We start from the raw sequence: 16940 nt of genomic DNA, 5'->3' as shown, positions 1-16940 counted from the left end.
AAAGTCAAGAGCAAGAAAAACATGTGACCTTAGGAAGACCTGGTTTCAGGAAGTGCAAAGCCATCTCCATGGGGGAAAAAAAGGAGCTTCTCACTCTTTCAGACACTCTCTCTATGGGACTACAGGAACTCTCATCTTTGCCTCTTTCTGCATATCTGGTTCAATTATCTTTATCTCTCTCCAAACAGGTATTCTCCTTTTCTCCCTATGCACATGGAAATAACACATCCTCAATTTGGCCAACAAGTAGACAATGACCAGTTTCTCTGAACTCTAATCACTGTTTCCTGCAGAGAAATTTCATTTCATCAGCTCATACCAGAGCTCAATGTTAAGGATGATGAACTTTTGCAGGATAGATAAGATTATGTAATAGTGACATGACTCTTAGGGTCCAATACTGTGGATGAGAGGGAACAGCCTTAAAATGAAATTTATGATTTTTATAATAAAATGAGAAAATCTAGGCAAATGCATTAGCATAGTATATGGAATATAATATAATAGGGAGTCAGTGAAGATTTAAATTGTTATCATTATTAGGTTTTAAACATATTGGTGAATGGTACAACCAGTTATGGAATTGATTTTTAGAATTTGGATTCATTACTAGATTTTTCTTTCCTATCATCCTGGATCCTCTAAGTGTCTGCCCAGATTAAAGAGATCACATCTTTCTGGAGACCTCATCTGTCCCACAAGTATGCTCCCTTCCTGGTCCTTTGGCAACATCTCCTTCTTCCAGCCACCTGCTTTCCTGATGATTGGCATCCCAGGGCTGGAGGCTGTTCATGGCTGGATCTCCATCCCCTTCTCCTCCATGCACACAGTAGCCCAGCCCTTACTGGAAACTGCCTGATCCTCTTGGCAGTGAGGAGGACCCCCTACCTGCACCAGCCCATGTACTACTTCTTGTCCATACTGGTGGTCACCGATGTGGGCCTCACCTTGTCCACAATGCCCACCACCCTGGCTGTGCTCTCGTTTGACCATTAGCTCATTGGCTTCAATGCCTGCTTGGTCCAAATGTTCTTCCTCCACTCTTTCTCCATGGTGGAGTCCTCAGTGCTCCTGGCCATGTCATTTGACCAGTTTGTGGCCATCTCCAACCCCCTGCGATATGCAGCTGTCCTCACAAACAATGTCATCTTCAGGATGGGGCTGGCCATTGTGACCCGTGCTACCGTGCGCAAAACTTCTGCCCTGGCAATAACGTCCTGTCTCCCTCATTCTTCTTCCAGCCTGATGTGATGAGAAGAGCCTGCAATGAGATCACCATCAATATATGCTATGGGTTCTATGTGGTACTGTCCACTGGGGGCATAGATTCCCTGCTCATTGTCCTGTCCTACACTCTCATCCTGCCCACGGTCCTGGGGCTGGCGTCTCCCAGGGAGCGCATCCGGGCCCTCAACACCTGTGTCTCCCATATCCTGGCCGTCTTTGTCTTCTTTATTCCAGGTATCACCATGTCCATGATCCACTGTTTTGAGAGGCACCTGCGCCCCATTGTACATGCCCTTGTTGCCTATGTGTACCTGTTGGTGCCCCCTGTGTTCAACCCCATCATCTACAGTGTCAAGTCCAAGTCCATCAGGGAGGCCATGCTCAGGGTCCTGAGGGGGAAAGACCAAGGCTGAGGTAATTATGAAATATCGCAGGGTCTGGGTACCATAAAAGACACTTTCTATAGCCTCATAGGAACCTGCTACCCTCAGCAAACACTGAAAATTCCTAGTCTATGCTAATACAGTGGGAAGACCATCAGGCTTCTTCATGATACAAATGGATGTTCACCATTTACTTTGTACTAGAAGCAGTGCTGAGGATTAAAGACTGAGAAATATATTAAATATGGTCATTTCTTTATAGAAACTCACAATCTTGTGCCAGGATAAAGGCATGTAAATACACAATTAGACTGTAGACTTATACATACCATAATAAAGTTCAGTGCAAGAGATTACTAGGGACTGCAAATCCATTCTTGCCAGAACTGTCCTGGGAAGATCGGACAAACCTCTACAAAGGGGAGAATGTTTTGATTTCATCTTGAAAAAATATATAGGGTTTTTCTAGGCAAATTATGAATTAAGAAAGAGGAAAATCTAGGGAAAAAACACATGAAAAAGGCATTTTTAATTTTTTCATACAGTTTTATTGAACAAGTGAATAAATAAATGTGTTGATCATGTGATATGGTACCACCCACCTCAGTACTAACTCTTCTTGTAACCCCTCTCAGGAATGTCCTTTTCTCCAAGAGACCCTCTTACTTGACAGATTCCGTGATGAAGTCTGACACTGACAATTGCATCCTATTCTATAACACCATTTCAGATCTCCTCCAGATTATCCATACCCTCATTCTTCAACTTTGTTAGAGTTAAAAGCCCTACATCCTTGTTGGCTCCCTTAGGAAGGGAAATGGCAAGTTCCGCATCAGCTTCATTCCCTTTGGATCAAATCTAAGATGAAAAGCTGAGTTGCCAGGGGAGTGGGCAAGAAGTTTGAAAGTACTTTGTTTAAGAGATGAACAATGAGTATCAACTCTGAAATCCTAAACAAATGTTATAATATAATCCTTTCCCAAGTTCAGATCTGCCTATGTCAAGAGGGCCAAAAAAAAAAAAAAAAAAGAAGAAGGCCAGACATAGTGGAAGGCAATGACCCTTCACATATATGTCCATTGCATCCAAGGGAGTCTTAGCTCAATGTAATTAAAGGAGTGATATAAGATACCTTATTATCTTAAATAGATACAACTCAGAGGTCTCACTCAAACTTTTCTGAACTGGAAATGGTCCAGTTCTAAAGATCTTTCAAGAAGTCCGGGAACATTGAAGAGGGAATACTTCTTTTGGCCTGACAAATCATAAACAGCTTCATTTAATAATGTGTTACTAAAAAGAAAAATGGCAAAAATCAAATCAGACAACAGAAATAGAGTGAAACAGAGGCTTTAAAAGTACATAAAATCAATGAGAGACACCAAGTAAAGTAGCTGAATAATATGGTATGTGGAAAAATTAGAGATATTATACTTGAAAAGTAAGATGGGAACAGGTATAAAAGGGGAAAGGAGGCTACTTTCATTCTGAGAAGTGCGAATTTTTATGGGAAGTAATAAAAGATCTCTGATGATTTTTAAGCAGGGAAGTTAATCAGAGTTGTGCTTGGAAAAACTCCTATAAGCTATGTGGGATTTAGGACTGATGCAAAAGATGGTTAAGGCAAGGAGACCGGTGTGGAGGTTTTGACAATTGTCCAAGCAACAGGGGAGTATCTTGACTAGAGAATAGCTAGTCAGAATTGAGAACACAAGACATGTTTATGAATCATTTCTAGGTAAAACCTAAAAGAAATGAGTAAGGGACTTACAAACTGAAATTTCATATTATGCAGACTTCTCTAGGGCCCCAAAAAGGTCCAAATAGCTGAGAGGGTGGGGCCAGAGACGAGAATATCCAAATAAAGGAAATGGGGAAGGTAAAATGATGCCCATGTAAAATGTATATGATGAAGGTCTTTAAACATACCCTAACTTCCAACCAAATCTCCTACAAGAGGCAGCCTTTTCCTCTTATCCTAGTTCTTAACTCCAGGCTTTTCTGGATGACCCAGTAAGTATTTATGAAGTAAATGACCAGATATAGTTTTGTCTCTGTATCTTGCATTTAGTACTTATTGAGAAACATAAGAAGGTGGTGGTGGTGGTGATGTGTATGTGTATGTGTGTGTGTATGTGTGTTTGTATTTACATCCACCAAATGGTTACTCCATTTAGGATCAAAACCATGAAACTTTATCCTGAGCATATAAACTATCATAAACTTGGAATCCCTTTTGAAATCTAAGATAGTGGCAGCATCCCCAGAAAAAGAAAAATATATGTGTCTGTCTGATTTATCTCTTTATTATCCACCTATCTATGTCTCCAATGGGATTTCAGACAATATAATACAGATACACACATTCATCTTATGTGCATACAGAAGCATGTACACAAACACTTATTAAAAATCTGGAAGAATAAACACCAAAATGCCAACAATAATTTTTTTCTTTTAAGGTGACAAGTTTATTGGAGTTTTTATTATATTTTTATTTCTTTTATATTTTCAGAGTGTCTAAGATTTTTGTTTACAGTGATCATATACTGGTTTCCTAATATGAAAAAAAATCTGTCTCTTTCTCTCTCTTCTCTCTCTTTCATTCTGTTTCTTTCTTTCGATTTCAATGTCAGGGCACTATCAGGAACTGGGATGGCCCTCCAAACAGTTCAAAGTGACCAAAGCCAGCACTGACTCTAGTTTATGTCCCATGTTCTGCTGGCCACCACTCAGCTGGGCATAGCAGATTCCATACTGCTCACAATTCTCATCTTCTGGATTCCAGTCCAAGAAATTAGATATGCTCTTTCCATATCCTCTGTACCAAGTAGTCCTGTGCTACTAGCTATAGCTGGAAAAGTCTGGCCGGCCATGTGCCATGCTCTCTACTATACTACCTGCTTATTACACTTACCTACCTCTCTTTTGGATGGAGATCTCATTCCTCCCCCATTCATTCCTACTGTACTCCTATAGTGCCCACACCCCTCCTTCCCATTCTGCTTCTTCTGGGAGTGCTGCGCTTGGCTTGTAGGGCTCCTGGGTGGGCCTCTGGAACCATACTCATGCTAAGTACAGCTATCAGGGATGCAGTCTTTATTGGGCTCTCCTATGGTCTTGTTCTCTGAGTTTTGATGCTGTGGGCATTCCCTGAAGGGTAGCTCAGAGCCCTGGGAATACATGGTGTTCACTTATATACTCTATTCACTTTCTGTGGACCTATGTTTGACTTAGCCTTGTTTCCTGGCTAGCCACCTGGGCCACTGGCCCTACTCAGTCTCACAATGCTTCCTGCTCTTGATTCCCTGGTCTGTAACCAACCCTGCTCTTTCTGCCATGAGCTTCTAGGTTTTCTCAGCTGCATCTCTCCATGTAGTGTCTCTCCAGATATCCAGTGAATGTCCCTACTGCTAATTATACTATTTCCCAAACTAGCCACTGTTTGGGAATTACCCAAACATACTCCTGTTGCTACTACACAAGTACAATGGCAAATAGGCCAGGAACTATTGAGATTAAAGCCATCAGCAACATTAACAGGAAATTCCTAAATACAGTACTGGATGAGTGAGAAAGGAACTTAAATACCTCCCCTAGAAAATGCAAGACTCTGGAATGTCCAACTCACTATCCCACTAGTCTAACATTCCCTCCTCACAATATGGGATTGGGCATCAAAAGACAATTTTTTTTGAGCCTGTGTGATCTCATTGAACATCAGTTCCCCCATTGGTACAATGGGGGTAACTAATCATATTCCTGCCTGAATCAAAAGGTTGATAAGAAAATTGGAAATTAAGGAAAAATTTTCACTGTCTATGAAAATGCTCAGAATACAGTATATCATCTTTCATTAATGTAGATAAATATAATCTTTTTGTGAATTTACTTTCAATCTTTTCTTATGCATTGCTACTCAGAAGAAAAGAAATTATTTTTTCTCTGTGGTCATTTTGAAGAGGGAAATCCAGGTATGTCTCCTTTCCTAAGATCCAAAATGGTAGGGGATTCTGAAGAGGAAATCACGATTTTAAGCCATATTATCTAATTGTATTATATTCTTGTATTTATTTTATTTTTGCCTTGCTTAAGCCATTGGTAAATGTCTTTTAGAAATATCACCCTTATCTCAGAATGCTATAAACTATCAGTGCAAGCAACCATATGAATTTTTTGGACTTGACAATTGGACTGAATTGTTAAGTGGGAAGTAATAATCCTCCAACCACAACTACCTCAAAGAACTAAAGGGTAAAATAATATTGAAAAATAAAGATTGGGAGTATACAGTTCTGCTGCCCCCACTCACATGGAGATTCTCCAATCAGTTTCATCTTTGAAGGATCAGTTGTGCTTTCATTAAGAATTTTTTTCCTAATACTGTCTTCCAAAATGTTGATATTAAAATCTGAATTGAAGGACTTCCCGTGAAAAAGAAGTTTGATCCCTGACACCTAGGGATCCGAAGTGTGGGTGGTCACATGTAAAAGACGAAGGATGCGCTGCCGGATCTCCTTTGTCTTCACTCCGTAGACAATAGGGTTGAGCACGGGAGGAACAAGCAGATAGGTGTTGGCCATGATGACAGGCAGGAGGGAGTCATGCCTCTTGTCAAACCGGTGCACCATAGACAACCCAATGAAAGGTACATAGAATATGAAAACAGCACACACATGAGAGATACAAGTACCAAATGCCTTTGCCTGGGCTTCATGTGTCAAGCCCAACACAGTCTTGAGGATAAGCAGATATGACAAGGAGATGAGAAGTGAGTCCAGGCCAATGGCAGAGATGATGACAATGAGGCCATAGATGACATTGACGCGGATGTCAGCACAGGCCAGCTTCATGACATCTTGGTGTAGGCAGTAGGAATGGGAAAGGATATTGGAGCGGCAGAAGGGCAGATGTTTGATGAAGAAAGGCAGGGGTGCCATAAGTGCAACACCCCGTACCACAGCAGCCATGCCGATCTTGGTAACACGAGGCAATGTTAGCACAGTGGCATGGCGTAGTGGGTGGCAGATTGCCACATAGCGGTCAAAGGCCATGGCCAGCAGCACCGTGGACTCCATGCCAGATAGGGAGTGGATGGCAAACATCTGTAGCAGACAAGCATCAAACTGTATGGTAGTGGAATTGAACCAGAAGATGGCCATCATTTTGGGCATGGATGAGGTGGAGATGAGGACATCAAGGCCAGAAAGCATGCAAAGAAAGATATACATGGGTTCGTGTAGGCTATGCTCCGTCCGCACAATGTAGATGATTGTCAAGTTACCTAGCACGGCGATGAAGTAGAGGGAGCACAACGGGAAGGCCAACCAGAACTGAGCTTCTTCCAATCCTGGAAGGCCTATTAGAATGAAGTATGTGGCACTGGATTCGTTGCCACTGGGATCCACCATAGTGAAGAAGCTGAGCTGCGACCACTGCCAGGCAGGTAGGGGCTGGAATACAAATATAAGCCATTGTCAGATCCTCCAGAATTCCACTGCCATTTTTCTTTTCCTCCACCCTGATGTCCTATTCTCTGACCAGAACTCTAACTTCATTGCCTATCCAAACTCTGATTCTATTCTAAACTCAACCTAACTATCTTTCATAACTCAAGGCCCAAATGAGCACTCATCCAGTCTTTCTTACTAACCCCACCTCTAAAGTTAATTCTGAAAACAAATGAAATACTAAAGTAAAAGTTCTAAGCATTTTAAATCTTTTAGTTCACCAAGGACAGGTTATTGACTAAGTACACATCAGACTTAGATGATAAAAATTCCCATAGCTTCTACCTTATCCTACCTTATGCTCCCCTATGCTTAATACCCACTGTAATTCTAATTATATCATTAGACTATCTTTAAGACTAAGCCCAGTCCAATGTAGCGATACTCTAGTAACATAGATTAATGCTGAAATCTAACCTTATCACTAATCCTAATGATCTCGCCCATTCTAGCCTTAACCCTAACTTTAACATTAACCTAAGACTTAATTCTAGTTGTTATTTAAAACTTAATGTAAAACTTCATAACACCTATTTTATTATGATAACCCTTAATTTAATTAAAGAAAAAGACACTAACTTCATCCTGAACTCTAACTCTACATTTCACTCTTGCCCAAATGTCCACCCAAAGTCTTACACTTGCTCAGATTGCCCAGTTTATATCATAAAGGGGACAATGACTGCAATGAATGCCAATGGTGTCCCACTCAGATTCCCTTCACCAAGCCAATGCATCTATATCCCATTTGCAGTGGGTGCTGAGTACTAAAGGCTCAGAGTTCTCCCTTTCTACAGAAAATTTTCCTTGATCAAATGAGAGGCACTTCACCCAGGAAGTTATGTTATCCCCACCAGAGCACATCCAGAAGTCAATGAGTGCCTGACACAAAGATACAAAAGGCCAGCCTCCTTGTCTTCAGGTGGGACCAAAGCTGTGATGTAAAGTGTGCTTCAGAGCTTCTTGAGGAACCAAAGCTGAAGCTGGTCTCCAGTTGAGACCACAGCCTCACATAATTTTCTTTCCCTGCTCTATCCTACTTCCCTCACTCATCTTCTCATGACAATATATCCTTTAAACAAGAATTTCTACCTCAAGCTCTGTTTCTAGGGGACCCACCAAGCTTAAGAGAGTGGGATTGACACAGAGGACTAAACCTGAAAGATGATGGCATTAAAAGCACTGAAGGAACAATCAATCCTATACCAGGGTTCCAATATCCTTGAATCTGGCTATTAAAGTGATGGATATAAGTAGAGATTGCTGAGGTGGGAAATGTCAGATTTGAGTTTTCTCAGATCATATCTCTCTGTTGAAACAATTACAGAGTTAACTAACTTCCTCCCTTTTTTCCTTTCTTCCATTCACAAATATTCACATGCTCCTACTATTTATTAGATTATATAATTGTATTTACACACACTATATATGTGTATGTATTCTCTCTCTCTCTCTCTCTCTCTCTCTCTCTCTCTCTATATATATATATATATATATATATATATAGCTGTCTCCTCTTCCCATTATGAAAATAGTGACACTTATTGCTAGGGTATATTTAAGATAATTTTATCTTGGTAAGAAAAAAAGAAGGGTTAGGTTCTTAAGATCTGGCCCTTGACAACTGGGATAGGGGCTTCTGCACGGGCTACCAGACAACAGTTGAATGCACAGAAGAGCTCATGGGCAGCATCAGGAGGGGCTTACACCATTCACTGGACTCAGGATGTGTTGATGATCTTTGTTCCACTGTTGAGCTGTCACCCAGAGGTTCCCTCAGACCAGACACAAAGGAGAAAACACTGGGAGCATGAGTTTTAGAACAGAGAGTGACAGAGTTTAATTTAAACAACTGGAGGGAGAAGATATAAGGAGCCATACTTAACCAAGAACTTCAGCTAAGAGGCCAAAGTCTTCAGTGTCACTTAAGTCTTCTGTACTGACCTCTCTGTAGCATAAGACACTGTGATCAGTTCCCTCCTTCTTAAAACTTCTCCTTGTTCCTTCTGCTTCTCCTCATCTCTCTCTGATCACTAGTTCTTGGTTCTTTCTGGGTCTTCAGCCTCCTCCACTTGACCCTTAAGCATACTTTTAAAGGATAATGCTCTCAGAATTTTATCCTCAGATCTCTTCTCTCTCTATACACTCTCCCCAGGCCATCTCATCTCCTTCAGTAAACTCATTATTTACGTATAAACTATTGATGCCCAAATCTACTTGGGAAGGCCTGAATTATCTTTTGTGATCAGATTCATAATTCTAGTCACTAAAAGAGTCCACTGAGTTGTCTCTCAAGCACATCAAACTCTCCATGTCTGAAGATCAAAGTCTTCCAGAGGCAGTATTGTATAACTTAATGTTAAGAGTATGAGCTCTGAAGTCGATCCTGGGTTCAAATCCCACTCAACAACTTTGTTAGCTGTGTGACCTGGGGCAAATCATTTAATCTTTCTAAGCCTCAGTTTCTTTATTGTTAAAATGAGGATAACAGTCACTGCCTAATAGAAGTCAATGTGAGGATTAAATGAGATGAGTGTAATGCTTTTAACACAATGCCTGGAACAAAGTAAATATGCAAAAAATTATATCTGTTGTTGTTAACTGTTTTCCTGTAGTGTTTCTTTTTTTCTATTAAGGTGGCCTAAACAGACACATGAGCTAAATACTCTGATTCTCATGGCCATGACCCTAGTGTTAACTTTGTCATCAGCACAATCCCAATAATCTTCTACCCACATGAAATCAGGTCACCATTTATTGTTTAAAAAATACCTTTGTAAGCTCCAAATTAATTCTGAAATAAAGACTAAACTACTAGGGTGGGACAAAGCTCTGTCTTTCAGCATTTGGCCCTAGTTTCTCTCTCACCACTCTTCACCATGGTCCCTATGCTCCAGGCACACTGGAATACATGCCATTTCATAAATGTAGCATTGATCCCATGCCTCTGTGTCTGCTTGTCTTTTTTACTTCTCTTCCCTTTGTCATGGTCCTCCCAGATCTCCCTCCTTAAGTTCTCACTGGGCAAAATCTTATCTTCCACATCCTGGTTTACTGTCTCTTTCCTATGCACTTTCCTAAGCCTCTTTCCCTTGGGTATGATTAAATGTTTCCTGCTCTGTACTCCCAAAGAACTTTGTTTAGGGCTCTTTTTATGCATTTACCATCCTGAACTGGAATTATTGCTATGTTTATTTCCCACTAAATTATTAATTCCTTAATGTCAGGGACCCTATCATATTGATTAATTAGTGTTTAGTTAATGTTTGTTGAAAATAAAAAGGAGTTTTATCAAAAGAAGAATTCCTCAATAAGTGTCTAACAAGGGTAGCACAGCCAAGGGGGTAAGAAAGACTGCCATTTGTCTGAACTATAGAGATTTTTGAGAAGAAATGAAGACTGTTTGGAAGGTCAGGGCAGGGTGGTAATAAGTTCAGAACAAGAAACTTTAGAGTCAAACAGAAAAGACCTTTCTTACCCAGGAAGCCAGAGGGCATGAGAATGGGCATGTGGAGAACAGGGCAAGTGCAAAGCCTTGGCTCTAAATAAATGCAAAGTGGGCATGCAGCATAGTCTGTGCCCAAGAGAGGGAGTGACCTAGGATCCCTGACTGGAGACATTAGCAAAAAGGCTCTAGTGCTCCAGAGGGTCAGATATCAATACCATCCAGAAATTTTACATGGACAGACAAGGTAAACCTGGGCAATTCCCAGGATAAAAATGTGCTGCCTTAGGAAACATACTGCGGAAGAGTCATGGGTTGGCACATTCAACCCTATTACCTAGGAGGGTAAAGTGATGTGTTGAGCAGAACCCTGGGACTAGAAATGAGAGTCTCGGGTCTCAGTAAACGCAGAGGACATTAATAACCTCATTGTGCTGCTGCAGAATTAATGAGGTCAGGAATGTCAAAAGATGTCATAAAACAGCATCACAGTGTACAAAGCACTTTTTTTCATGTTTCCATAAAAATGGGGAATAAGGTCTCTGAAAATGTCTGAAGTTTCCAAAAACTTTCTATCCCCTCTCCATCTATCACCTTAACTGCCGCTTCGCCCCAAGCACACACTTATACACACACACATACTAACTAGCAGCCAGTCTCTCACAATGGCAAAGACTAAGCACTGAGATGAAGATACTGAAGCACTGAAGCACAAGGTTGAAGCACTGAGATTCAGCTGGCCTGGAAGGGAGGCACCTCCACAGCATGAAGTGGGCTGTTCTCACTGGAGGTCAAATCAGGATGGACCTCAGAAGGTGGCAGCAGGAGAGAAATGAAGGAATAGAGAGGGGAGCCAACCGGAGGACCCAAGCATCACCCTTCAGACTGTCCAGCCCTGAAGCACCCTAACCTCCCACAGTCCTGCCAACTGACTGCCAGCCTGAGCAGCTGTTAACAATTAGAACCATAGCACACACTCAGATAACATTTGGAAGCTCTGAAGGAAACTGGAGCTAAATCACTCTATTTTGAAAACAAAACATAATCAAGGAAAAATAAACAAAGAAAGGGGTCTTTTTCTTTTTTAGAAAGCCTGCACTGCCTTAGCCCCCAGGGAGTAGCCCTGTGCTTGAGATTTTCTCTCAAAAGTCACACTATTTTAGCAAGTCTCAGGAATGTTTCTTGGAGAACTGTGAAGAACATCTTAGCCCTTTCTTGAGGATGGGGGATAAGGAGCCTCCAGTGATACAGAGTAGAAATCTACATTGAGGTCTTCAGTCCTCTCCATTCCTTCCCCCTAGCCTCTAGGACTCTGTCCCCCAGTGCCAGCTCAGCCCCCGTACCAGCCCATCCTCACATTCTTTCCCAGAGCTCTCTGAATGCCTTCCATCTCAGAGATGCGTGGAAAAGCAGTCAGGGATACAGACCCATAAGAACAATGAGGTCACTGCCAGCATTGATTCTATTGTTTTTATGATTAGAACAGAAATCACTGAATGCCTACAAAATGCCAGACACTATATAAATATTATCGAACCCAGGAGCAATTCTGCATAATAGGACTTCTATGTATCATTTCTACATTATAGGTGCAAAAACTGAGTCCCCAAGAAGTTAAATAATATTCCCAGGGTTTAGTAGTTGACTGGCAAAAGAGATACTTGACCTAGACTGTTCAATTCCAACACCCGTACATTTTCCCCTTTAACCGGCTTTAATTGTGTTGCACCTTCTGAAAACAAATAAAATCTGCCCAAGAGGCAGGGTAGAAGAAGGGCTTGGTAAGTAGGACACCTGGCCCAGCTAGACTCTTGGAAGGGAAACCAAGAGGGCAGTAAGGAGGACCCTCCTGGACTGGGACTTGGGCGCTCTCCCCTTTTCAGCCCCAACTCCTCTGGCTGTGACTTAGGAAGGGCCCACAGTGGAAAGTAAAAAGGTTTATCCTCTACTGAGTACTTTCTTCTCAAACAATACAGGCCTCTCATCAACCTGTCAGGCAGGTAACATTAATCCCATTTGACAGATAAGGATGTTGAGGGTTAGTTAGAGCTCTCAGCATCAAATCCATGTGCTTTCCAATAGGCCAAGCTACTGCCCTGCCCCTTTCCCAGTTTCCTTTTGAATAAACCAATGGTTTTTAAGGATTATTTCAATGTTAATCTCCAAAGAATCCAAAATTTGGTCCAGAAGGCCTCTCTAAGGCTCAGAACACCTGACCAGCTCTCCCCACTTAGGTTCAGTGGCTAAACACACAGACTGTTCCATGCCTAGAGCAGTGGGGTAGGGGCCTCTGGTGTCCCTGCCAGCCTCTGTGGGAACACCTGGAAGAAAATGTCCTTGGAGGGAAGCCCAGGAATACCTGGGAACCTCTGGCTCTTACTCCCAGGCCCAGAGAAGGAAGGCAGACCTCAGGGGTGACGCTGTGGCTGGCGAGGATGGTCAGAGCTCATCACTCAATTCATGGAGACGGAGCCCTTCTCTTAACACTCCATGAGGGTGCTGGCCCCAGAATCATATCCACCCCAAATCATCTGCATCTTCTGTCCCTCATACCTTGCTTGGATTTGATAATGCAGATGAACCCTTATAGGGCCTTGGCCATTCTTTTTAGAGTGGCCACAAGGAGATTGGAAAGATGAGAGATTGCAATTTCTGACTCACAAAAAGCAGTGTGGGGCTCCCATTCCCACTCTCCTCACTCAAGTCCGCCTGGCCCTCCAAAATCACCCCCAGGCAAGCTCCAGGGGTCCAGGGCCCTGCTCATCCATATCCCAGGTAGAACCAGAGCCAATAAGATTCCCACACACCTTCAAGGTTTGACCTAGTTATCAGGGCCCTTCTGAGCTTCTCTGAGTGTTGCCTACAGGCAGTGGAAAAGCCTGATCTGGGACTTTGATTGACACAATGATTTCTTTTTTTTTTCTCAAAAATTATTGACTGAACGACTACGCCAGACTCCGTGCTAAGTGCTGGAGATACTGAAATACAGAGTAAACAAGTCATGGTTCAGCCCTCCGGTGGTGGGGAGACATTAAGACAAATATGCAGCTATCATAACATGTTGTGATAAATGCTAGGACAGGGGTAAGTACAAGAGCCTCGGGAACAAAGCAGACAATAGCTCACGAAGTTATCAGGCTCAGAGGGCTTCCCTGAGGAGGTGACATCTGAGCCAAGACTTGCAGGGCCAGTCACAGTTAACCAGGCAGGGTTGGGGGCATGGGGACAGCAGCATTCAGTGAGATGACAAAACACATTGAGCGCCTACTATGTGTCCAAAACTGGAGATAAAACTGTGGATAAAACAGAAAAGATCACTTCTCTCATGGAGCTCAAGCACTAGGAGAGCCATAACAGAAGGTAAACAAATAAGCAAGAACATTTCAGGTAAAGATAAGTGCACTGAAGATAAGACAGAGTGATGGATAGAAAAGGACAGAGGCGGGGCACCCTTATTTGAGACAGTGGGTCAGTGAAGTCCTCTCTGAGGCAGTGATATATGAGCTGAGAGCTGGGTGATGAGAAAACACCAGCCATTCTAAGATCGAGGCAAAGAGTGTTTCAGGCAGAGGAGGCAAGAGAAAAGGGTCTTCTACTTTGGGGGTTCCCAGAAGGAAGAAGGTCAAGGTGACCCAAGTATCAAGAGCACAGGAGAGTTGTAAGAGATGAGGTCAGAGAGGAGGGCAGGGGCCAGATCATGTAGGGGCTTGCAGGACATGGCAAGGAGCTTTGATTTAATTCTGAGTGACTTGGGGGAATTTAAGCAATAGACCTGATCTAATTTGTTTTCAAAAGTGCATTCTGGTGAACGCAAAGACCCAGAGAGAAAGAGAACACACCCTGTTTGAAAAGCTGCAAGTGTTTCAGTGGGAGGAGGCGGGTGGGAGGTTAAACGAGTGCAAGGCAGGGGAAGTCGCAGTGTGGACACAAAATCCACTTTTTAAATGGGCTGAAGACTGAACCCTGACCCTAGACACAGACTGGGTCAGGATCAGAGCCCCGGGAAGATTGCTAAGTCCCAATCTCAGCCACAGCCTGACTCCTGATGCAAAGTACAATATGAGCCTGGACCCCATTCAGAGCCCACAACCCAAACAGAGCTATAGTCTGACCCCTGATCACAAAGTGAGCTTTGACCACACTAACGACCTGAGTGGGACTGGCTGTGTTCTCACACTGAACCCCAAACTCTAGCTCAGTCCCAGCCCCATCTGTTCTCTGCCCCCATCACTTTCATTTAGGCCAATTCCCTCCAGGTTCTAGATGGGCACCCCAGTAAACCGATCACTAGAAAATTTCTTGGAAACTGCAAAGGAAACATCCAACACCACCCATGCTTCCCTTTACCAGACGAACATAGAAATCGCTAAGTCTGTCTGTCGTTTGAGTCAGGGGCCTCCTTTACATCCCCGGCCCTACCCCTGGACTTCTGGTTCTTCCAGGCCTGGTTTCTCATTCACTCAGCAGGTCTAATGAGGGACCCCTAGCTGCAAGAAACCCACACACCCGGACTCACCCCCAGTCTCCTGCACTCACCTCAACTGCGCTGAAGGAACGTGTGCCCTTTTCTCCAGGACTCTTCCAGAAGCAGTCTGGCAGGCTGCACTGAAGAGTAGCCCTCTCTCTGTCTCCGCCCCCTCCTTTGAGCCTCCCACATCAGGCTTATTTATTCTGTCATACCTCCTTCCTCCTTTGGCTTCTCCCTGCTGGGGGGCAGGGTGCTGCCAGAGGGTCTATCAGCAGGTACCCCTCGTAGCCAACTGTGGGACTGGTGTCCTTCTTGGCTTCTGTGTTCTGGGAAGGTGTGCTTGGAGTATGGGGAAGGAGGGGCAGTGGGTAGAGGGGTCTCTAGAATCCTCCCCAGATGGGCCCTGTGCCAGCTGGGATATTTCTGCCAGCTCCCATGTGAGGTTAGACAGGGTGAATGAGTGAGGAAAGGCTAGAAGAAACTCATGTGTGTGGCCATGGCCTTTGCGAGGAGCTTTCTCCAAGTTTCTTACCAGGCTGATCAAACTCAACCAGAGGAAAAGCAGGATATACTTCCAGGGGGACCCCAAGATTAAGTGCCAACTCATCGCCTTCCTGAAGCTTTCTCTGACCTTCTTTCCATTGGTGGTGCCTGCTTGGGTCCTTGCTGGGCCTGGATCCCAATGGACCCACCTGCCTTTCCCCAGAGCTCTAGGGCTGCATCTTCTTTGTTCCCCAAGCTCTGGGGACTGTCTCTAGCTAACGCATAACAGGGATCCCTGGGGACCATGCCTCTGCCTTCCACTCCCTGGCCTTGAGTTCCTGAGCTTCTTGTTGAGGAAGGAGGATGTTGCCTTAACCCTCCCCTACCTCCAACCCCAGCCATATAAGACTAATGCCATCTGTTTCTCTCTTAAGGGCAAAAATAGTGAGAGAACATTTTAGAGAGTTAGAGAACAGTTTGAATGTGAAACGAAATACCTCGCATATTTAAATGTTTTTTAAAAGTATATTAATAAAACAAAGTAAAATTTAGTTGGTTTCTCCTTATGTTTTACTCATCAGTTTCACAACTACAAGTTTATTTTTTTTTTTATTTTTATTTTTTATTTTTTTTTTGTTTTGTTTGTTTTTTTATACTGCAGGTTCTTATTAGGCATCAGTTTTATACACATCAGTGTATACATGTCAATCCCATTCGCCCAATTCAGCACACCACCATCCCCACCCCACCGCAGTTTTCCCCCCTTGGTGTCCATATGTCCATTCTCTACATCTGTGTCTCAACTTCTGCCCTGCAAACTGGCTCATCTGTACCATTTTTCTAGGTTCCGCATACATGCATTAATATACGATATTTGTTTTTCTCTTTCTGACTTACTTCACTCTGTATGACAGTCTCTAGATCCATCCACGTCTCAACAAATGACTCAATTTCGTTCCTTTTTATGGCTGAGTAATATTCCATTGTATATATGTACCACATCTTCTTTATCCATTCGTCTGTTGATGGGCATTTAGGTTGCTTCCATGACCTGGCTATTGTAAATAGTGCTGCAATGAACATTCGGGTGCATGTGTCTTTTTGAATTACGGTTTTCTCTGGGTATATGCCCAGTAGTGGGATTGCTGGGTCATATGGTAATTCTATTTTTAGTTTTTTAAGGAACCTCCATATTGTTCTCCATAGTGGCTGTATCAATTTACATTCCCACCAACAGTGCAAGAGGGTTCCCTTTTCACCACACCCTCTCCAGCATTTGTTGTTTGTAGATTTTCTGATGATGCCCATTCTAACAGGAGTGAGGTGATACCTCATTGTAGTTTTGATTTGCATTTCTCTAATAATTAGTGATGTTGAGCATCTTTTCATGTGCTTCGTGGCCATCTGTATGTCTTCTTTGCAGA

At 43.0% G+C, this 16940-nt stretch overlaps 1 protein-coding gene and 1 pseudogene across 1 annotated transcript; one reads left to right on the top strand and one right to left on the bottom strand.

Annotated features, from left to right (window-relative positions):
• Positions 1-652: 652 nt before the first annotated feature.
• On the top strand, positions 653-1640 carry LOC132369816 (olfactory receptor 51I2-like; annotated as a pseudogene).
• Positions 1641-5709: 4069 nt separating this feature from the next.
• On the bottom strand, positions 5710-15142 carry LOC132369815 (olfactory receptor 51E1). The gene is made up of 2 exons (XM_059929500.1): positions 15102-15142; positions 5710-7063 (listed from the first exon to the last, which is right to left on the bottom strand). Exon 2 carries the CDS (start codon positions 7019-7021, stop codon positions 6068-6070), a length of 954 nt encoding a protein of 317 aa, XP_059785483.1. The 5' UTR covers positions 7022-7063; positions 15102-15142; the 3' UTR covers positions 5710-6067.
• Between the last annotated feature and the right edge of the window lie 1798 nt (positions 15143-16940).

This window comes from Balaenoptera ricei, chromosome 8 (genome assembly GCF_028023285.1).
Source record: "Balaenoptera ricei isolate mBalRic1 chromosome 8, mBalRic1.hap2, whole genome shotgun sequence".
NCBI classification, from domain to species: Eukaryota; Metazoa; Chordata; class Mammalia; order Artiodactyla; family Balaenopteridae; genus Balaenoptera; species Balaenoptera ricei.
The sequence above is the reverse complement of the archived record's forward strand: the minus strand, read 5'-3'. Positions and strand labels throughout refer to the sequence as shown.